The 23,192-nt window shown below is 41.5% G+C and overlaps 1 protein-coding gene across 1 annotated transcript in view; it reads left to right on the forward strand.

The window, feature by feature from the left end:
• Positions 1-2,749: 2,749 nt before the first annotated feature.
• RNF150 (ring finger protein 150) overlaps positions 2,750-23,192 on the forward strand; it is a 112,754-nt gene continuing 92,311 nt past the window's right edge. Inside the window, exon 1 of the mRNA XM_068188037.1 lies at positions 2,750-3,277. Coding sequence (XP_068044138.1) covers positions 2,812-3,277 — 466 coding nt within the window. The 5' untranslated portion in view covers positions 2,750-2,811. The remainder of the gene's footprint in view (positions 3,278-23,192) is intronic.

Genomic DNA, 23,192 nt, shown 5'->3' on the forward strand with positions numbered 1-23,192 from the left:
AGTTTCCAACATTTGTCTCACTGGTGTTTCAAGCAGAGCAAAAATGTACTATTTCCTACTCGTTGCTTCTCTGAAACATGCAGGGATAGCTGCATCCTCTTTAGCCCTCCTTTCCCGAGGAATATAGGACAATTCTTTCCTACTCTGACCCCCACACCCTTCTCTGTGTGCAGAGTAAACCACACACTGCTCCAGAGTAGCTGGCACTTTGTCATTAGGAGATGTGTTTTTACATTAAGCTCTATTAAAGCACATTCTGTTTCAACTACGTTCATCTTATCTGGTCCCTAATAGGTTACAGTGTAATGAGAATGTCATGTATCATTGAATAGCACACTTGTCAAAAACCTGTTATGGATGTGGCTGTGTAACTTTACTAACCACACTGATCACTTCCTCACAAAAGCATTAATCATATTTACTAGGCAGGCCATTTCCCATAAAAACACTTGTCCATACATTGGATTTTTTTCTCTCATGTTTTTTTCAACTTGTTTAATGTCAGCCTAATGAGCCTGTGACTAACTGGTCACCTTAATTAATTTTTCTGGACTTTATCAGGAAACTGAACACTAAATCTTCCAGACGTTTCCTGTTATGCCAAGATTTCCTTGAAGTAGTATCAGAAAGATAGTTACTCTCTCAGTTCTCCTGTCCATTCCTTTGGTATTTTATTGGTACATGTGTGCCATTTTTCTGCGTCTGCTGTTTTTCATACGTTCTTAGGAGATGCTTCTTCTTTTTTGAGTCCATAGTCTAGCAAACATGTCCTCCCTTTCTTTCAAAATACAATCCTGAAGCATTTGTTAAAATATATATATATATATATATATATATATATATATATTTAGCCTTCTAATAATACTTCGAAATATACAAATGCTTTGTTGCCCATAGCCCTTCCAGGCATGGATTTACCCCTTAGGGCTTTTGCTTCCCTGATGAAATCTCAACATTTCCTAATTAATGTTGATTGCCATCTACTTTTGCATTTCAATGTTAGTTCTACACAGTAATTTTTCCTTCTCATTTGTTGATTTTGCTTATTCAAGAATGGGCTTTCAAGGAAAATTTTCCTCTTGCTTAATGGTAGACTTCTTGGTGAATTACCATATTTCCCTGTAAACTTCTCTATTTTATTCCCCTATTCATATTTTTCTCCCAAGTGCATTTTTTTCAGCTTTAGGGAATTAACTTTTTCGAAGCAGCATGTGTGTAAAACATGGTTAAGGCTTGTTTGTTTGGATCATGGGCAACTATGAACATAATTTGGAAAGAGGCAAATATTGACACGAGTGAGATACTCAGGCACTCATTGAATGAAAGGGAATGGTGTTTCCAGCAGCAGGTTTTACTAATAGGGGCTATAAGTAGGCATTACCTATAAATCATATAACACATTTTTTTTGTTACTGAACACAGTGATAGGAAAGTGGCATTTTGGCCGTCATTTGCACTAGTGTAGAAAGATATAGAGTCCAGCTGTCTTTTGATCCTTTTGAAAGGTGTCAGTCATGGCCAAAATTCTTTTGGGGTGTTTCATACACTGAAAATCCCCAATTCTGGACTTTCACCGAACCAAAATTAAACACATCGTTTAACTGCCTCCAGAGAGCAGCTCCATCATTCTTTGAGGCTTTCTGTGCTCCTGTCAGTCACACCTGATTTTAGTAAACTCGCCAGTCCTTCCCATTCCGGAAAGTACAGCCGGAAACGTATTCGGTGTGTATTTAAAAACCACTGTAGAGGCGACCACACCTCTGAGCTGCGCGCCATCGCTAAACCGTAACACTGACATTTGCAAACTTAGCGTCTGCTGCAGCAGCCAGGAGAAGTGGGAAAACCAGAGCAGAACCGGAGTTGAAGCGGGCCGAGCGGCGCTCTCGGGAGATGCCCGGATCCTGGCACGGGCGGCCCAGGACCGGCCCCGCCGCTCCCGCGCCGCCACCAGGTGGCGCTGCCGCGCCGCGCCCGCCGCCGGCGTTCCCCCTCCGGCCGGAGCCCCTTCGCCAGGAGCCCCCTCCGCCGGGAACCCCTTCGCCAGGAGCCCCTCCGGCGGGAACCCCTCCGCCGGGAACCCCTTCGCCAGGAGCCCCTCCGGCGGGAACCCCTTCACCAGGAGCCCCTCCGGCGGGAACCCCTTCACCAGGAGCCCCTCCGGCGGGAGCCCCTCTGGCAGGAGCCCCTCCGGCGGGAGCTCCCTCCGGCGGGAGCCCCCTCCGCCGGGAACCCCTTTGCCGGGAGCCTCTCCGGCGGGAGCCCTCTCCGTCGGAAACCCCTCCACGGGGCTGGGCAGCACTGTCCCTCTGCCAGGAGACCCCACCGCCAGCAGCCCCTCCACCGGGAGTCCCTCCACGGGGCCGGGGAGCGCAGACTCTCCGCCGGCAGCCCCTCCCCCAGGGACCCCCTCCGCCGGCAGCGCGTCCTTAGGGCCGGGCCGAGGCTAAACCAGCACTGGGAATTGCGCCGCCGTGTGCGCGTCTGGAACTCCCCCCGCGCCGCCCCCTCCGCGCTCTTCCCCGGCCGCGCTGCCAGCAGCGGGGGAGGCAGCTGTGCGCGCAGGGCGAGGGAGGGGAGGAAGGGGCAGGAGGGAGGAGGGAAAGAGGAAGGCGGAGACGGGGCCAGCCCGAGGAAATCAAACGGCCCCGACATGAATTAGGCAGCGGCTGCAGAGGGGAGGGCCCCCTCCCCCGCTCTCTGGCTGGTCCCGCACGGCGCCGGCAGGAGCAGCGCCGCCCCGCTCGGAGCGGCGGCTCGGGGCGCGCACGCACACACGGACCGGCGGCGGGCGGCGGGCGGGGGGGCCGGCAGATGAAGATGGCAATGTCTGTGATCCAAGCGTGCCGCAGCCTGGCGCTCTCAACATGGCTGCTGTCCTTTTGTTTCGTGCATCTGCTGTGCCTGGACTTCACCGTGGCCGAGAAGGAGGAGTGGTACACGGCCTTCGTCAACATCACCTACGCCGACCCGGCAGCCGGCGGCGCCGAGCTCCGCAGCGAGAAGAGTGAGTGCGGGCGCTACGGCGAGCAGTCGCCCAAGCAGGACGCCCGCGGGCAGGTAGCCCTCTCCGCCTCGCCCGCCGACCGCTACGCCTGCGACCCCGGCACCCGCTTCAACGCCCCGGCGCCGGGCAAGAGCTGGGTGGCCCTGATCCCGCGGGGAAACTGCACCTACAAGGACAAGATCCGCCACGCCGCCGCCCAGAACGCCTCCGCCGTCGTCATCTATAACGTAGGCTCCAGCAACGCCAACGAGACCATCACCATGCCCCACGCAGGTGAGCCACGCCACCCGCAGGGGTGTGCTGAGGGGGCAGACGGATGGACCCCCTTGTTCCAGTCCGCTCTGCCCTCCCGCATCCTTGAGGTGGGAGCTACTGCGGAAAGGTGTCCTCGCACCTCCTGACAGGGAGCAGGATGATCTGTGGGCGTCGCTGGGTGATGGGTGCCCGTCGTGGGGTCGGTCCATGGAGCTCCTCTCCATGCTGCCATGGCAAAGGATGGATGTGCTGCTACCATATCCATAGCAATGCACGCCGGTGCTCCAGGGATGAAAAGTTTGGAACATGTAAAGTTTGGATCTAGTCAGAGGAATGGGACGCTGATCCCATTGTGGGGCTCCGGTGTTACGTTGTGTCCTGAGGGTCCTCTGGCAGGTGCCGTGTGGGATCGAGTGTGACTGAGAGCTTCGGAAGGGGAGAACTTGCAGTGTTGTGGTGCAGGCTTATCAGGAGGTGCAATAAAGTAGAGAATGTGGTGTCCGTGGTCTTGGCTGCAATGGTGTAAAAGCTGTGAGACCGAGTAGGAATGTCATGTATCTGATTTGGTGAGAACGTGAGATCTGTTGTCCAGGACTGGGATGGGGGGAGTGTTTCACTCTCCCAGGCGAATGTTCTGGTGGAGTTTGTGCTTGCAGTGTCAGCACATGGGTGGTCGGGTACCAACATGTGCTTGTCAACTAGAATCCAGTCATTCAAAATAACCTAAACCCTGGCTTATGCCCACAAAAAAAAAAAAAAAATCCCCCACTGTTTCTGTACCACTGCTTGTTCTGAAATAATGTCTTAAAAACAGTTCACCAGATTTATATTTAGGGACAATGTTTTCTGCCAGGGGTCACTTGTCTTTTATACCAGCTGCCTATGCCATGGAGATAAGATGTCACCTATTGTGAAATCTCAGTTTGGTTTCCATCCAGTAACTGATCATGCCCAGCTGTTTTATGCCTGTTGAATCTCAGTAGAATCAGAGCAAATTGAAACACAGAAATGCTGCAAAACAGGATGTTATTCTAATGACACGTTACATTTCCACAGTAAACTAGCTAGGTTGGATGTGCTGAAAAGCAATTTGTTGCCTAACCGTAGTGCTAAAATACTGCTGATGCAAAAGTAGTGATCTCGGAACCTCTTGTGTCCAGCCTGTTTCAGAGATTAATCACTTGTATTGGGCAAATTACTGTTTCTTTTTGGTGGAAGATGGAGCTTTTCTTAGTGTTTTCCTTTGGTTTTGTGAGAGAAGCAACTCGTAACCTCTTGAGCTTCCTAAAACTATGTTTTATAACCTGCCCATGGTTTAGCAGCTGTTCAGATTATACTTCTTGCTACTTTAAGTATCACAGATTATATACTAAGAAGTATAAAGTATTAAGAGCTTGGCACACTTATGCACCCCAAAATAAAGCTCAAGCTGTTTTAAAACTTAAGATGCAGCATAGTTTATTCCTCTCTAGTAAGTTTCTCTGAAACTGCCAACATGCTGGATTGTTTGCCTGTTTTTAAAGAATGCACTAAGCTGTTTTCCCACACAAATGGAGTTTATTAAGAAACGGTGGGAGTAAAAAATGTCTAACCTTTTAAAATGTTAGAGCTTTGGCTTGTTTTAAAGTCAAAGATGAAGTAGGGAAGGAAACTTTCCTACTGCAAGTGGCCTCAGATCTAACAAATATGAACATAGTATCAATTATCCTGGTAGCAGCTTCCTCTGTGTCATATGATTCCACAAGATCTGTTCTGAGAATCCTTTCTGAGTACTGAAATGATACCCAGCAGTGGGTTTGTACAGCACCAGCAGCTGAAATGAAAAGGAACTTTCAGAAATTAATCTGGCCTTGTTGTATATGATCAGTGAGACTGAAGGACTTTGCTCCTAGATTTGATGAAGTTGTCTTCATTCTAAGGATTTTTGTTCAGCGAAGTTGAATAGTGGTTGTTGGGCTTACCTTAGAGAAAACCTATCCTCTCACATGGTCAAAACTGAGAGAAGTTTTAGACCACAAGTGAATTTTTCTTCTGATGAAATAGAAGAAAAAAATAATCATTCTTAGATATTTAGCAACCTAGCAGGGATTCAGAACTTTACTCTCCCTCTGGTACTGCTGTTGCTCTGGGACAAAGTGAATAGTCAGGCTGTGTAAAACTGTGGCTGCAAGTTTCTAACTTGGAGCCTTTGACATTTGCTTGTTCCCAGTCTAAATGATAGCACAAGATTCAAGGGAAAAATGAATCAGTTTCTTGGTTTCTGAGTTCAGCAGCATCTGCAGTGCTCTGCCCATGTGAAATCCTGGAGTGAGAAAAAGAAAATTCCATCCTGGAAAATACTTGGAGGTTGAGAGGGAAGGGTGAAATATGACCTAAAAAGCAATTTTATAGTCAAAAGAGATGTGATGTTACTCCCTTATTATTTTCTATTTCCCTCTCACAGATTTTTTTGAGCTTTCATAGAAGCTTAAACAAACTCTTCCTATACAGAAAAGTGTATCTGCTTGCATAACAATGTGGCTTCTGCCCTTACTAAATAACTTTTAAGAGTAATACTACTCCTAAGAGTTTTTTTCCCTTACATACATTCTTCTCTTCTGTATGTTTTGCCTTCTTTCTCTTATTGTCACTTTCCCTCTTTGTGCTTCTTTTTCTGCTCCTCTCAGCCTTGTTTCTTCATCTCTACCCCCGGGCTTCCTTCCCTGCTTTAACTACATTACTTTGCCATTTCATAGTGCTTTGCCCTTGCCACTTTCTTCCCAAGGCACTCTTTCTCTTGCCAAAGAACTTACCTCATGGCTCTATGTTTAATTATATTTCCTGTTTTCTGCTACAGTGTATGCCAATGTCCCATTGCTCATGTAGATCCTCCTGATTCTGAAATCTATAGGCAACTGTAGCAAGATACTGTGTGTGAAGGTGAAGGAGGGTTCATAGACCTCCCTCCCACCACCCCAAACCAAAACCAGGGTAGTATTATATCAAAGCTTCTTGTAGAAATCTTAAAATATGACTCTCCAGGAGTTATTTATAGAGTATGCAGCACCAAGTGTGCAACTTGAACCGGTTCCGTCACCCCGTGGAAAGACTTTGCTTTCAGGGAGCTTGTACTGAGGTCACTGCTTGCACACCCAGAAGGATGAGGTGGAGTTATGACATCTACATTCACAGGGAATGTGGAGCTCTGGGATTCTCCTGCTAGGATGTCTTTAGCTTGTATATCACCTGCTACAGCATGTGCAAACAGGCATTTTTATTGGCTTGAAGGATGGCATAGGATCTGTGAGTATGACTTGGTTTGCATTTTGGCTAAGTAGGCTCCAACCAGAGAAGGAAAAAAAGCATCTAGAATTTCTATTTCAGGTGCTTTGCAATTCTTCTAGATCAACTTTCCTAGCAGAAAAGTACTCTAAAAATAAAGAGGATGTTCTTTTTTCTCCAGAAGAAATCCATGGTGTTGGCTGGGGTTTCTCATTGAAGATTTTTCTTACTCAGACCAAATTAGCCATTATCTAGGTCTGAAAAGGCCCCAGCCACTGTGTCTACATTAAATAATTTAGTATTAATTTGCAGTAGTCTTAGTACCTGTTGTAGCTTATATCCTAACATTTCCTCTGAGCTCTGACAGAGACAGTAAGAGAGCCTTCCAGAAGGTGATTCAAGGTGAGAGAACTTCCTTCTCTACACTTCATATTTGAGGGAACCTACATGGACCATTCCTAACTTGGGAACCTGTCAGGTGCTTGGGGCAAGGGAGGTTAGCTGTGATTGTACATGATTCATATGTGGGTAAAAATCAAATCTGTAATAGTCTACATAGTTTCTAAGATTCAGTTGGAATTCTGAGGTGCATCAGATTATCTCACAGAACGGATATTGTTAACATGTGAAGTAAATTGCATCCGATGTATTTTGCACCAGGAACATATGTTAGTCAGGCAGTGTTGCGTTCTCCATATTCTGCTTTTCCAGTGCATCCCATGACAAATTTTAAGTCACATGCCTCACCTATGACAGCCCCTTTGCAATAATGGGCAGATGCAGCGGTTTTTTTTGTAGTGGCTTGTACACACAGCAGCAAGTAGCAGCTGTACCTTTGATAAATGAATCTCAGAAGTGGTCTAAGATGATTCTGACTTCTCCCCTCCCTCTCTGGCCCTCAAGTGCAGGGGGTGTATGTGCCAGACTGCATGAGGAGGGTATGGCCATCCCATTGCAAATTCAAATGTGTCCCTCTGGGGCCCAGATTCAACCTGGGAGCATTCAGCTCAATAACAGTCTCTTCCTTTGTACTCAGATTTTTGTTCCTTCATCAATGACTAGTCTTACCTTTTACATCTTTTAAGATGTGTTGTTAATAGTTTGGGCTTTGGCCTGCCCTGTAGATTTGTAGTGATGTGCAAATTAAAAACCGAAGTTGAAGATTTCTCTCTTTACAGACTTAATTCAGTATGTAGTTGCATTTGTTTCCTTATTAAAACAATTGTTTTCCTAAACTTTTGTGGAATTCTAATAAGGAAAAATTGCTGAGAGCATTCATACTGAATTTACATATGGAGAAGTGTGAATTAACGGAGGGCTGGAGATTTCAGCCTTCTAGAGTATGCCATATTTTTTTTCTTTTCCAGGCACCTAAGACTGATTCCTAATAGAAACTCACTCAGTGGGGAAGGGAGATGGGAATTAGTACATCTTTGAGCCCTGTCCATTGAGGCATTGCTGGGAGGTACTGCCATCCTTAAGAACTCAGAAAAGCTGCTGGATCCGTCATGTAGGCCTGGCTTTCTGCAGTGTTTGAAAATCTAGCTCTCTGTGTCTATCAAAATTCAGGATTTCTAGCTGACAGGCTGTCCCACTGCATTCCCTGGTGAGTCATACTTCTGCTGCTGGTTCTGCTCTGAAGAACCAGCAGGTTCTAAACTGCTTTACTGCCCATGTGTTCAGCTATGCCAGGTGGAGGGGCCACTTGGTGCTGTTAGGTAATTAGTTCAGGTTAAACTGAATTGAAAAGAATTAATTTCACCCCCAAGGATTAGAACAACAAAATAATACTAGTCCCTGGCACTGCCTGGGACAGCCACTTCAGCTGGGACACTGAGTTTCGTCATTAGATGAGACACTTTTTACCTTGAATCTTGCATCTCTCAGCCTCACAGCTGGGTCCTGTGTCTTCTTCAGAGCCCACTGCAGTGGGAAGTCAGACACTGGGTCCAGTGAGCTTTGGATCAAGTAATAAGGTATGGCTTTCCCTACAAAGTGGTGAAGTATTGATTCATTGAAGATTTCATTGATCCTCCAAGGTTATTGATTGCAAAAGCAGATTTCTGCTTTGGTTATCTGCAACATTTATATACAGTGACATTCATACAAGTGCTGTCTTCAGATGTCTGCAGTAGGAAGTGACACAGCAAGAAGAAAATCTTCCTCAGGAACAAACTATATCCACATCCACACTAACTGCTGACTGGTGATCTGGAGCAACTCCTTTGGGTATATAGTCCTTAGGAGAATGGCTTGCTTTTGAGAAAGCAGTGGTTTGTCTTAGTCCCATTGATATTTTGTGTTTAAAATGATATATCTTAGCTTGGCTTTTAGAATATTGTGGCTTAGTGTAGCTCACTAATTGACACAGATATATTTCTGTGCTACCTCCCTTCACATCACAGAGGACAGGAACATTTTCAGCAAAAAGGGAGAAAAAACTAACTAGTTCAGTGTTGGCACTACTAAGTCTTCTCCTGGTGAGAGAAGAGGACACTTTCTACTTTTCTCATGTAAGCAAGGGCCTAAAAGAGCCCATTACTGTGCAGCACTAGTATGATGGAGCTCATGGTGCTTTGTCATGTGAGATGACTGAGTTTCAAGTGATGTCTGCCTCTGTACGCCACGAGCCAGGCTGATTAAGAGTTAAGTCTTTATGAAGGGATAGCCCAACAACAACCTCTCCACTTTCCAATAATTTCTGCATAGCTAACCTGCCCAGAAACAGCAGTCATTTCAAGACAAGCCCCACTTCTGCCCTTTCAGCTACATTTGAGTAACAGTCACTTGATGACTCCTTTGGTGCAGAAGGGAGTGAACAATACAATCATTGACTCATAGAAATCAGATATGGAAAAGACTGAGTAGTCCATGTAATCTGCCACCTTACTGATGCAGGGCTGCTTCCTACAGTGTTACCATCCACTACCATCACAGTGCTTTTTGCTTAGCATCTTGCAAAGGAGAGCATTTCATGGTGCCTCAGAAACAAATGCAGTCTGTGTAAGGAGAATGGTTCTGAGGCAAGAGATACAAAATGTAGGAAGATGCTAATTGGGGATACTATACCTTGCAGTAATATTAAATTCACATAACTTCCACAAAGGCACAGCAACTAAAGGGTAAGGTTAAAAGCCAACTGTATCCATTGTACATCACAGGGGAGTTATATGGCAATTGTGAGAAGAAAGAAGTGGCAAAATATTTTACAACTGGTTGTGTGCAAGCAGGCTTTACTGTGCTATGTCTTTATTCCACAGTGGGATGTGATCCCAGACTTTGTTCGTGACCAGTGCTCTCCTCATTTCACTCCTTAGTGTTTCAGTTTCTCTGGAAAAGAAGTCTGGATGGTTCAGCCCCAGGTCCGGCACTGCACAGTTTGACTAGATCCTGCATGTGAATGAGCAGGGGTCAAAGACCCCTCAGAGTATCCTACTTTTCCTGAGTGTATTTGGATGTAGCATCTCATAATGTGATCCTCTTGAGAACTACAATTTCTCTTACCTGGAGAAGAAAACGCAAACCTCTTAGATGAAACCTTAACTTTAAAAATTAGCCATACCAAATCAACCATCTGTATATCTACTATCTGATGCGCTGCTCACATTAGTATAAGTAGTTCTTCAGCCAGATGAAAATTACTGAGTCAGGTTCTTACCAGCTGCTGGAAACAATGGTTTTTAGTTTAAAAATGGGTGGGGGGAAACATCTCTTCATTCACTGGTTCTAATAAATAGGTTGTAAATATTGTTTGCATATGAAACATCAATACTATGCAGCTGTGTTTTACAGGAGAGGTCTATCAAGGGCATTCTTTACTTTCTGTCTCCTCTTCAATAAATTATTTGAAATAAACCTTAGAAAACTGAACTGAGGAGAAATGAAGGAGACGATGAAAAAATTAAACTGTTTGTTTTATTGCTATTCCACACTGAAATATGAAAAGCTAGTGTACTCTATTCTGTGCTACTTAAAGATAATAGCTTTTAAAAATAATTGTTCATTTCTTTTCTCTCTCAAGAGTGGCCAGTAAATAATGTCAACAATCTGAAGTGCTTGTTCGTTTGCCTCTGACAGTATAATCATAGGGATATTCAATTATACTGTTGGACCTGAGAGCCTGTCAGAGTTTTGGTCTCAAATTTGATGTGTTTGACTGTGTTCATGTACAGGATAGTACTGCTCTAAATTGGACAGGTATTTTCAGTTTGAGGCAAAACTAGAAGGAAAAAAAATGTTTATCTTTTTAGTTCCCAAACCCAGAAACAGAAATTGCTGCCATGTAACTCCACAGAGTGCTGGCTTGAGTGTGTCTTGTATACTTCTTAAATGTAGATAGAAACATTACATCTGCACAGGAATGCAGTTCCTCCAGGAATGCATGGAACAGGGTGGGCTGGCAAGTGCTCCCTTATGCTACACTCTTAAAGACATAGCTTTTTAAAAATAATTTGTATTCCACAAATTGTGTTGTGAGCCTTTATCCTGAGAGAGGACCTCAGCAGTGGGGTGCTCCCTAACAAAGCAGTTCTTTTTGTATGGTTTCCTACCAAGACAGCCCCTTACTACTGTCATATTTGTCTATGAACCATCATCATTTGTCACTGAAATGGGTTTCATGACATAGGATTTTATTCTTCCTCATAATTTGTTCCATATCTTAGCCTTCCTGCCTTTTTATATGCTTTTTGGTTTGCTTCTTACTGTTCAAGTCTTTCCTTACAAGCCATCTCTTTTTTGCAAGTCATTGTAAGAATATCTCACCACATATGTGTATTCTATTATTTAGGGAATTAACATCACATTAATCTATCTCTGGCTTCCAGATTTATAAATCACACATCACTAAATTGTGCTCCTCTATTTTTTGTTTCATTTTGCAGTCCTTGTCCAATTTTTTTTTTTTTTTTTTTAGCATCGTCACTGGTATTTTCCATTGAATGTGCCTGACATTATACAGCTGTATTCAGAATGGATTTGAGAGCCTAGTGGGTAGTTTCTGTTTAACTAACATATATACCTAATCTTAAGATGGCTGTAAAATGTTTCAGCATTAGTTGAATACGTGTTGTGCTGGGTTTGAACCCAGCACAATAAGCTCTACGGTTTTATTGTTTTGGTTAAATTGATTTGTGGAGCACTTGAGAAGCTTTTGCACCTAATTGTTATTCTCATAGTGGCAGAGCATTTCCAGATCCTCAGGATCAAATCTTTTGGTGTCTAACAAGTTACACTATAAAAGATGTCTTGCATTTTCCAATTATGCAAGGGTTCTCTATCAGTATCTGATAAAGATCTCTCTGGTTTTACATCCTGTGATGCTAGCTAAAATGTTCCTATTCTTCTTCCTTTTCCATTTCAGTAGTTTCTATTAGAAGACAGAAATTCTTTCTGCTTTTCCTTTGCTTTTTCAAAAATCTCTGTGTTAGAGGATCTTAAATCTTCAGCCACATTTCTAGTACATGTCTGTGTACTCAAAAATAAATCAGTCTTTAAAACAGGACAGTCTGATGCTGCAGTCACATTCATGATTGCTTCTTATACTTGCACAGAGTATGCTTTCCCCTCTTGTGCCTTTTTAAGCTTTTATTATATGCTTATTGTCTCCTAGTTTTACCTGACATTATCATGTTCCTTGACAGGAGCAGCCTTTGCAAGACTCTGTAATCTCTGTGCCTGGTCTCTTCTTTCTCTTTATGTGACCATGTGTTTGAAGTACCATCTGGTTGTCCATCAAATCCATACCTTTACTGAACACTTTATCAAAATTTCTCATGCTGGAAAATGAGGAGCTGTAAAATATATTATGTCTGAGTAAAATGCATTATGTCTTTTTATAATGCTGTCTTTGATATATTTGCCTTGCCTTATCTTTCCTTCAATCCTATACTCTCTTTATTTTCTACCTAATTTTTTCTCTCCTTTGGTTTGTTGGGTTTTTTTCATTATTATCCCTGCTTCCAGTAAATCTTTTCCATGGACTTCTCACGCTTTTTGTTCCCTGGTCTTATTCCCTTCCCTTTATGTGTTCTGCACCTGTTTTTCATCTCTACTATTTTGATTTTTTTTCCTTTCTGTCCACTCCTTACCAGATTGACAGAAGGAGCCAAAGGCTATTTGTTTTGCATAAGGATTGACTGTAAGAGGAAGCAGAGCAGGATTATGCTCTTTTGGTGTTTTTTCCTTTGCAGCTGACTCTGGGTTTAAAGAGCATCTGCTGTCTGCTGTTCTGGGTGGGCTCAGAGGAGTGGGACACCAGCAATTGGGAAGTCCTCAGAAGAGTGACAGGCATAGCATCTTTGCTGTGCATAGAAGGGGTTTGTGCTGGACACTCCTAAGTATTTTTCATTAATTCTTAAAACACTAAATTATGGTCTCCTCTCTTTCATTCATGCTTTTATAGAAGACGATTAATTTTCCCCATGCACTGGATGCTAGAAAAACTGATGGGAAAATTTTCTTATCAGAACTGGGTTTTTTAGGTAGTAAAATGGATTTTCAACAGAAAACTGTTTTGGAAAGTTTTTGCTTTCTGGAAAAGTCTTACAGGTCTGGTTTGAATTAAAATTTTATTTTAGTAAATATTTTATGTTGCTGAATTTCAGTTTCAGAAGCAGTTTGGTTTCCCTTTTCCTTTTTTTGATGATACCTTTTAATCAGCTTCTACTAGCTTTAGCTACTAGTTCCCTTCCAGAGCACAGACCTGACTTTTTCCCCACTCACTTTTCTGTGGGAATCTATGCATGCATCTCATCATCATCAGTATTATTTAAAGGTGCTGACCTGAGGTTTGCAGTGCTGAATTTCTTTTCCGTGTGAGTGTGTGACAGTAGCTTTCTGTCTTCCACTGTGCAGTCCCTAAGCTGTGTAGGGTCTTTAGCCCTTGCTGCTTGTCTTAACTAGCAGATTTCAGCACAGTGTGTAGATACACATGGGAATGATACTCAGTGTGAGGTAAAGATTGCTCTCACAGGCAAAGGCATAGCAGGGATCAGTAGCTGTCAATGCAAGGGAAATAAATTCAGGCTTGTAATATGATGAATTTCCTAAATGGTTGTCCATACCTTAATGTTATTTGCATGGGACTGGATAGTTCTCTAAATGCCAAATCCTGGTAGAAATACCCAATTCTCTGGGGAAATGATAGTGGTATTTGTACAAGGGAGGTTAGAGAAGGTGTTCGTAGTAGTTCTTATGGTTTTAGGGTACTTCTCTGGAACTACCACCCAGCTCTTTTCCACACTTGGAGACTCAAAACTGCTCTCACAGAAGCTCTGTATGATAGGCAGAGATAAACCCTGTGGAGTGAAGCATCAGCTTTTCACAACAGGATCTCTGCAAAGGTCTCAGCTGGGTGATGGTGATGAACCAATGTCAGCTTGGTATTTCTTTGTGACTGTTGCTTATAGGGAGGAAACTGCAAGAAAAGGAACTTGCTATAAAAACAGTCTGAGCCACTTCTATTTTTTGTGTCTGAAGATAACTAACAAATGCAAATGCTAGCAAATAGGCCTCCACCAACCAACCATTTGCTGAAGTTTGTCTTGCAGCGTGAGAGATGTGAAAGCCTTTTTCTTCTAAAACTTTTATTTAACTGTTGAATGCCACTACAAGGAAACATTGTGATAGAATGCAATCTAGAGCAGCAAAGCTATCACAGGTGAGGATGAAATAGTTCAAAACACAGCTCAAAACATGATAGTACCATCATTTACTTTGTCAGAGAAACAGCTGAAATAGCCATTAGATGAAAGTCACATGGATGAACCTGAATCCTGGAGAGGTGAATTCATGTTGATGAGAAAATAAAAGCCATCAAAGTAGGTGGTGACCCCTGTGGTCTCCCCATCATGTGGGAAGTCTTTCTCTCGGAAGCTATGAAATGTCTTAGACTAATCCATATATCTTAAACCTCATTTCAGTTCTGCACTGACTCCCATTTCTCACTAGCACCGATTGTCATGATCTTTGGCATTTTCTTGTTTGCTGCCTCACTGCTGTTTGTCCCAGTCCTTCCTTGCAGCCTTTACAGGTGGTGGGATCATTCCTTGAGATGATGAGGTTCTTGGTCAGCTCCAGTTGGAGCTTGTATGTTTTTCTCTCTTTGCGTTTAGCAGTTTTGCATGTTTGGGAATGGCAGGTTGCATTGCTCCCAAAGTGCTGCCCAGCTGGACCCACAGGTGAATTAGATAGGGAAAACCACCAAACAGCTTAACTGCCTGTGAAAGCCTCGCTCTAAGGCACCTGGGATCCTCAAGGGCCCACTGATTCTTCAGGTAGCTCATCTGTCATCTTCTCTCCCCTGACTTACTGACTCCTGCTTAAGAAGATACATAGGAAAACTTCTTTTTTCAATGTTAGTGGGGGTTTGGTTTTTTTTTTCCCTATCTATAAGCATTTTCTTTTCTTTGTTTAATACCCAGACAGCCTTTTTTCCTCCCTTTTTTTTTCCTATCCTAGTCTAATAACCAGAACTTATTGAGATGCAAGTTAAGAGAGCCCACAGACAGTTTTTTAAAACAAAAATAGCATAGCTATTTATTTCAAAAATTATGGCTTCTAATGTATGTTAGTGCAAAGAAGTTTTTGGTGCCAGAGAATTGGTGTTACCTGGTTTCTAAATATGCATGACATCACTTCTTTCTGCAATAATTAAAAGTTTCACTCCCATTAACTAATTTATCTAACCATCTTTCTGCTATTAGACTTACAGAAAATAACAAAGCAAGGACTGAATTTTTAGTGGAAAATATCTCCTGCTGAGCACATTTGTACATTTGAAGTGTAGACTCTGTTCTTAGTTCTTAACCAATGCTGTGTTGAATTAGCACCATGATTACTGTTCTCTTTCTGTGTTCTGGCCACTAACCAGAAATACTTTTTGCCAGTGCAAAGACAGCTCTGCAAATTCTATCACAAAGCTGTTATCTTTGGCTCTCACTAGCCAAATGTCTTGTGGATTAGCCCACAAAGCAGGAGCTGCTGTGCATATGTAAAGCAATAGTCTCCTTGGTAGTAATGACAGCAGGGAAGCAATTTTAATGGGGTCTCACCTGGACTAATACAGCAACTCCTAAAATCTCTTCCTTGCAAATGAGACCAATACTTAAAAACCACCTCTCACTTTGGTAAGCTAGTGATTTGGCTATCATAAAACTCAGTAGTAGGTATTTTAAAATGATCTCTAATGTCTTCGTCACATTAAATTAATTTGGAGAACACTTCATGGCCCAGCTGAGGAAAATGTTTGCAAAAATAGTTATACTTAAAGTCACATTTTGTTCTTGCTGAGAATGGACTAGAAGTTGAGCACCTTTACTCAATGTCTCTGAAAGTGGTTCTGTGAGGAAATGTCATCTATGAAAGATGTAGAAGTGTCTGACGTAGCCCAGAGGCTTATTACTAAGAATATTAGTGTGGTCATCTCAGGTGAAGCTTATGTGCTTCTATAGCACTGTGAATACTCGAGATTCTTACAATAAGCACTTTTATTTGCATTTGTAAAAAATAAGATACATATACTTTATATATGTCATTAAAGTGGTGCTTAATAAATGCCAGTTAAAAGAGATTATTTATTTTTCCTTTCTCCACATAGTTTGACTTCTGCTTTCTGGGTTATCAGCCATGTCTGCATCACAATATGAAGCAAAGGTGCCTCTCAACTTCCAGTGAACACTGTGCCCCTTCCCTGTGTGGAAAAGGTGGCTGCCCAAACCCTTTCAAACCCAGCTGCTGAATGTTCTCCACTGTGTTTTATTTGATGTTTGTCACCATTGCATGCAGAGGAACAATCACAGCTGTGGGAAGGGAAGCGTGGACAGCTGTTTAGTTATTTGCAGATGGCTTAAAGATGTGTATCAACCAGTCATTTGTATTTGCTAGGTGAGCTAGAGTTCATTAGTTCATGTCATTTAGAATAGCCACACAGCATTTCTTTGCTAATCAGGGAGTTGCCTAAATTGGAAATACAAGTATATCTAAGGCCAATCTGATACACAGCAGCTCCTTACCTTACACCCATTCCAGTTTGGGAACAATTATTGTAATGTTTTGCAGTTTTGGTTCCAGTAGATAAAATTTTGCATCCTTCCTTGTGGCCTTATCAGTCTGCCAACTTCATTTTGCTTTGAGAAATTCAGGACAGGTTTCCTTAATATTCCCAGTGGTACATATCAGTTTTGGATAGAACTTTTAGCCATTTATACAGTTGTTTGTGTTATGTTGAGATGATGGGAAACTGCAACCAAGGAGGAGGGAAGTGTATAATTAACAGGTGTTCCATCTTTAGACATTCCTAAAAAGCTAACTGCCATATAGAGTTAAAGGGCTCTTTCTGGAAAATATTCCAATTATTACTTCTAATAACCTTTAAGTACATTCAGGTGCCCCACAACAACTGTGTTAACTTCACAGAAAGACTTATTGCACCAGGCAAATATTAATGTAGGATACACAAGTGCTAATGAATACCTGAGGTGAATCCGTAGTGTCTTGAGTGCTTTACAAATCTGTATTTATCACCACAAGCCTCAGAGATGTTCCACAATCCATAATGTGGAGGGCCTGCCGTGCGAGTGGAGGTGATTAGTATCTGTTTGTGAATGCTGTGCTCTTCACAGGCCTGGGCCCTACTTTGCCTTCTCCTCTATCTCCTTGTTTAATAAAACAGAATTGGAATCCATCCATCAGTGAGTTGCTGCAGGTGTGATTAATTTATAAATAAACCTGATGTTCATGCTGTTATCCACCAGTTGTCTCCACTTGTTGGCAAGAGTTTCAGGATCTGAGAATGCGTTAAGTCTTTATTCATAAAGTGTACAATACTAAGTCAACTTTTAAAAAAGTAATTACAATTTCATTTTGGTTTCCATCTTTAATAATGGCAGTGTCCCTGTCACTGAAGTGGATAATATTCACAGCATGTAAGCACCCCCAGGCTCTAGCAGCGAAGAGATTGTTCCTTTTTTTGAGAAAGGGTGCTGCTCTGTGCAGACTTGGTAGCATGAAAACTGAAGGAATGTATGACGTTTTAAACAGGTGGGTGAATTTTAGGTCCACCTTTATAGCTACTTTGGAGAAGCACACAAATGACTGGAAAAGTAACAAGAAGTTCATAGAAAAGCAAAGCTTCTCCAGCAGCAGTATTCTGATCTCGGTTGTTTATACATGGAGTAGTGGCATTAGACTAGGCTCTAAACTGACTTTTCACAGGCCATACTTCCCATATGCACACTACTTTCAGACCAGCTCAGGTGCAGATTTCTGAACTTTCAGGTTAGTCACTATTTAAGGGTCTCCAAAGTTCCCATTTAATTTAATTATATTTTTGCATGTTATGAAAAGAATTCCAATAACTGTCCTGTAAATTCCAGCTCCCAAATCTTTCCTTTAGAAAAAGCATTCTGAGGCTCCTGATTTCCAGAAATGCACTTACCTCTGCCACTTATTTGTAACCTGACTTCTGAAATCCTAACCATGCTAAAGTCAATGGGAAACCTTCCTAAGGATTTCATTGCCAAATAGATCAGGAAAATGAATACCTGAACTCATTATATCTTCTGCTGGCCTCATAGTATTTAACACTTTGTCAAGTACAGAAGAGCAACTAAGAAACATAATACCAGGCTTTCACCAGCCCTGGCAATGAAGTATAAGCAGTCAGCATTTCATATGAATTGTACACATTTGTTGGATTCAATCAAAACATCAGACAACACCAGAGCTTCATTAAGATAATTCTGTAATTGCATAAAATGATGGGTCAGCCTGGGAGTGCCTTGAGCCTGTAAATATTAACTGGCATTGAGTTCTCCAGCACATTTAACAAAAGGTCCACCTGGCCTCAAGTGAATCTATAAAATGTGTAGTCATTGTTACATTTATGATATAGGTAGAAGTTAATTTTCTTATCTTTTGAAGAGCTCGAGAATAGTAGGTCGTGTCTCATGTGTATTTCTAGCAGTGGGCTTCAAAACATTTTTTTCTGAAATCTCCTGACAGCTAAAATTTGGTTCCTGCAAGGCTTATGGCTTTTGTGTGAAGTGAAAGGAGCTGGGTTGTGTGGTACTGCTAGAGCTGTGTTAGGAAGGGGCTGAGAAGCTTGGTGTGCAAGGTGCACATTCCCGCTAGCTTGTCTCCAAGGGCAGGGAGAGAGGGTGCTGCCTGACAAAAGTCACAGTCGAGAGAAAATCTCCGGAATCTCAGGCAGGTACTGGCTGGATGCACTGCAAAAATACCTGCTCTAAATTTGGAGAGTGAGAGCAATATGGTTTTCACACCTTTCTTCACTAACTGGTATACTAAGAAGGAATGGCAATGATGACAGCCTCATCACGAGGGGACTGCTTCCATGGTGGTTGTTAAGAGAATGCTCGAAATTAGCATTCACTGTGTCCAGTGAAGGAGTGGAATCTGTGTTTTATGCCATCCATCTACATACCAAATAAATGTGGACAGTTGTCATAGAAATAGTTACAGAGACAATGTCTATCCACATTAAACCTAGCAGAGGTCATTTCTAAACTGCTTCCTGTCCGACCAAGTTTAAGATGGCATTTAATATAGGCTGAATTTGTTCCAGACAGAGGATTATTAGTTATTAGGTCTTGAAATACAGGGATGGTTGGTGATCACTTTTATTTCCTTTTTTTCCATAAGTTCTCTAGAAATACCATTCAGCTGAAGAGACCACAGTGTAGGCAATGCCACATGGTGATTTCAGTGCTTTCATCCTGACATGCATATTATATTTTGAGTGGTGTCATTCTGTTTTGAGAGCTTGTGGGATTTTCAAAACCACTGCTATGTTAATCTCATTTGGATTCTCTAACATACTTCAGATCATGCTCTCTTTTTCAGAGTCTGATTACAAGATACTGAATGATGATTTGTACAGCAATTGGGCTGTTTTCAGATTTTCACTACACCTTCATTTTGGAAATCTTTAACTGTTTAACTTCTCTGTAAGTCTTCAGCATACCTTATTACAATGAAATTCTCTGCTAATCAAGGTGGTTGCTAATGAGAGAATCACTGTCTCTCACTCAGTAGAGGCACTGCTGTATCCTTAAGACATCTTGCCTTTTGATCTCCTTGATCCAGATTAAATGCAGGAGGCTAAATTCAGACAGAAATATCAAATGCACAGCAGTGCTTAACAGAAATGTTACAATTACATACAAGTATGAGAAATCAAAGGAGGGATTCAGATAGGTGATTGAGCATGGAAATAACAGGGTAGCTGAAGTTCCTGATTTTAGCTTGTAGTTCTGATCTGCTCATGTGTAGATACTGAGTCATCCAAGGCAGAAAAGTAAACGAGGAGAGAGAATATAAGCTGGCATACAAGAACCAAGGTAAATAGAATTACCTGCCTTTCATGTCCTCTCTCTATGGGCTGAATTCATCTCTGATGCCATCCAAATGCAGAAATACATGAGCGACGCTAATATTACCAGCAGATGAAAATTTTCAATAGTTATGACTGGCATTCCTCCCTGGGAGCCAGTGTGTGTTTTGTTTGTTGTTGGGTTTTGTTAGTTTGGTTTTTTTTTTTTTTTTTTTTTTTTTTGGGGATTTTTTTTTTTTGGTTTGGTTTGGTTTGTTTTTTTAAGGGGAGAAGAAACAGGCATGTGAAATAGCATGTAAGTATCTGAAACTGCATGATACTTACAATAGCATGTAAGTATCTGAGTTGCATACTCAGGGGATAACTAGAAGCTACCACTGAAGATTGGCTTAAAACAAACCTTGCTTTGGAATCAACTGTACAACTTAAGTACATCCCTTGATATCGTCAGCTCTTGTGTACTAAATCTTGCTAAATCTGGGGCAAGATTTAGTTTCTGAACATCTGAAATCTTAAATGTTTCATATAAAATTCTTGTTTCAAGTAATTTAAATAGTTATGAAATTCACATTCAGACTCTGAACCTTTTGGCTGCAGTACGTGTTCATAAAATGAGATTTCAGTAGGGAAATATAACCTTTGCCTTATCTATTGCAAATAGATCCAGCATGGAAAACCCTTATAGTCAGTAGGTGCTGTAAAAATATTTGCATGGGTATTCATCTGAGACTTAAAAAAGCAAGAATCTAATTAGAAATGTACTGTAGTATCAGCATTATGTTAAGTACTTTTGTTTTCATCATCCTCAAAGCATGCCTAAATCTCAGAGAGAAATGAGGAAAACCATATAATCAACCATACAAAATCAGTCACAGCTGTACAAAATGTAGTGTGGGCAAAAATGTACCCTTTGGTGAAGCCTGAAAATATTGACAGGTAACTCTGACAAAAGCTTTGTTGTAGGAATGTGAGCATGTGCGACACACACTAAGCATCAGCACAGCATCATGAATTTGCCTGAGAAGCATGTGTTGAGAGGAAAGTACTTCTGACTGAAGAGGAATTTAGTTCTGAATTTATTTCTGCATTGCCATGTTCTTGTAAAAGTACAGAGGAAGAACTCTGCCTGTTTAAAGATTTGGACCCATTTATCCATATCACTCCCATGCAGGCATAAATATCTTTATTTAGGGGTAGATAGCATGAATCCTTTGCCTGTGGGTCCAGATTTGTGTATGGCTGTGTGTCCTTATTCACGTACATGTATCTAAAAAAATGGTAACCTCATCCAGGGAGACCAGCTACAGCAGGCAACCCGCACCTGGTATTGAACCCACGGAAGAGCCAAGGATGTAGAGATCCTGCATCATTATTTGGCCAAGAATGATCTGTGTAGACATAAACAGCCCTATTTTTGATCTGCACATGGCATGGTGGTAGTACTTTTGCTGGTTTGCTTTGCGATTCATTTCAATTGCAGTTCTGCAGGACACAGGGAAAAAAGAAACAATAGATCTTTTAAAAATGTTTAGAAAGTTCTTAGAAACCCCTCTTCTTTGTGCTTTTCTGATTTGGGGGGATTCAGGAGAGGGGTAGGAAAAACAAATTGTTTCAGCCAACTTGAGTCCTTAACCTTTCAGGTATTATAATGCAAATAAAATGTGTTTTCTTGAAATGTAAATAAAATGTTTGATACAGACAGTTCATAATGCAATCCTGCAACTTGTATATGCACAGGTGTAACAGGACAGGGGACAGGAATTTGCCTTCTATTTGTCAGATTTTCAGAATACTAAAAGCAAGAGATTCCATCTGCAGAAGAATTTCTGAGTTTCTGAGAACAAAACCAAAATTAATGTTGTTCCTATATTGTCCCAACTGCTTGATTAGAAATGAGTCAGAGAGTGATCTCTGTGTTCTTCTCCATCTAGACATGTGTACTCCCTGGTAAACTCAGATATGAAATTAAAAATCCTGTTAGAAGTGTTTAGATCCTTAGGTAAAAGCCTTAACTAAAAAGACAAGGTTCCTTGTAGGAAAATGAGAGATTAATTTTACAGTGTAGGCCCTCATGCTGAAAATACTCATGCGGGCATGTACCATGGATGCAATGAACTTGCTTGATCTATTCATAGCTTTACTCAGTGTATGTTTTTACCCAGATGGTGCTCCTTAAATTTCACTGGACTGTGTGTATGAGCAGCAGATCACACTGAAGATTACAGTGCAGAACAAGAGTCCAGGGAGCAAACAAATATACTTAATTAAATAGACATTCACAATTAATTAATGCAATACTTATGACCTTTTTATGGTGTCTCTCTGCAAGAAGGATTTGTAACTTTCAAAATTGCTAGTAATTACTATCTTGTTTTTGTTTTGGATAATTTTCTTTCCAAGGATAAATAAATAACATTCAGTTTTGAGAATGGAGAAACATGCAAAAAGGGTGGAGTAGCCAAACCTTACAGTGTGCCAGGAGTGGATTCCAACCTTCCAGCATCTTCTTCACTCTGTACTATTAGATTATTCTCATCCCACAGCACATTGCTTCTCCAAGCTTCCTATTTGATAGTTTTGGTTCCATATGTTTACTCTTTGCATATGCTTGGGCTCCCACCAAGACTGGTTTGCTTTTCTTTTCTAGCAAGACTGAAATTTTCCTCCTTTTTCAATTGAAATCTATTTGTATTTATTTCTTTCATAAGCTATGCTTGTAATTTAATTTTTATTTAATTTTAAATGTTATCATTTTCATATACATTCTGAAATTCTGCTTTAATCTACCAATTTGTAGTTTTGCAAATTAAAAAAAAAAAAAAAAAAAAAAAAAAAAAAAAAAAAAAAAGAAAAACATACCTGTAAAGGGGGAAAATAATCCAGGCAATTACATCAAACATGCTTACATCAAACTATAGTTAGGTCAAATGTCTTTCCCCATGTTCCCTCCCCTCCCACTGAAATAGTAGATTTCATGTTAAGTATGAGAGTTGAATAACACACTTTTTTGTTTGTTTGTTTGTTTGTTTTAACATCCCCAGCCACTGAATGGTGTTTCATCTGCTGATACCCTGATACTTGTGCAATGTATCTGGTACATATGAACTCACCCAGGATGGCTAATTTTAAGGCTTGCTGGGACAGAGATCCTGACTGGGTGTGGTGATGCCTGCAGCTCTCTTTGGGAGGGTTATAAATGAAAGCTCAATGGGTCCAGAATAAAAGTACAGAAGGTGGTTTTTTTTTTTTTGTTTTGTTTTGTTTTGTTTTCCTCTGCAGCATGTGTCAGAAAGCTGACTTCCCTTGTGCTGCTTGTTACTT

This window comes from Anomalospiza imberbis, chromosome 4 (genome assembly GCF_031753505.1).
Source record: "Anomalospiza imberbis isolate Cuckoo-Finch-1a 21T00152 chromosome 4, ASM3175350v1, whole genome shotgun sequence".
NCBI lineage: Eukaryota > Metazoa > Chordata > Aves > Passeriformes > Viduidae > Anomalospiza > Anomalospiza imberbis.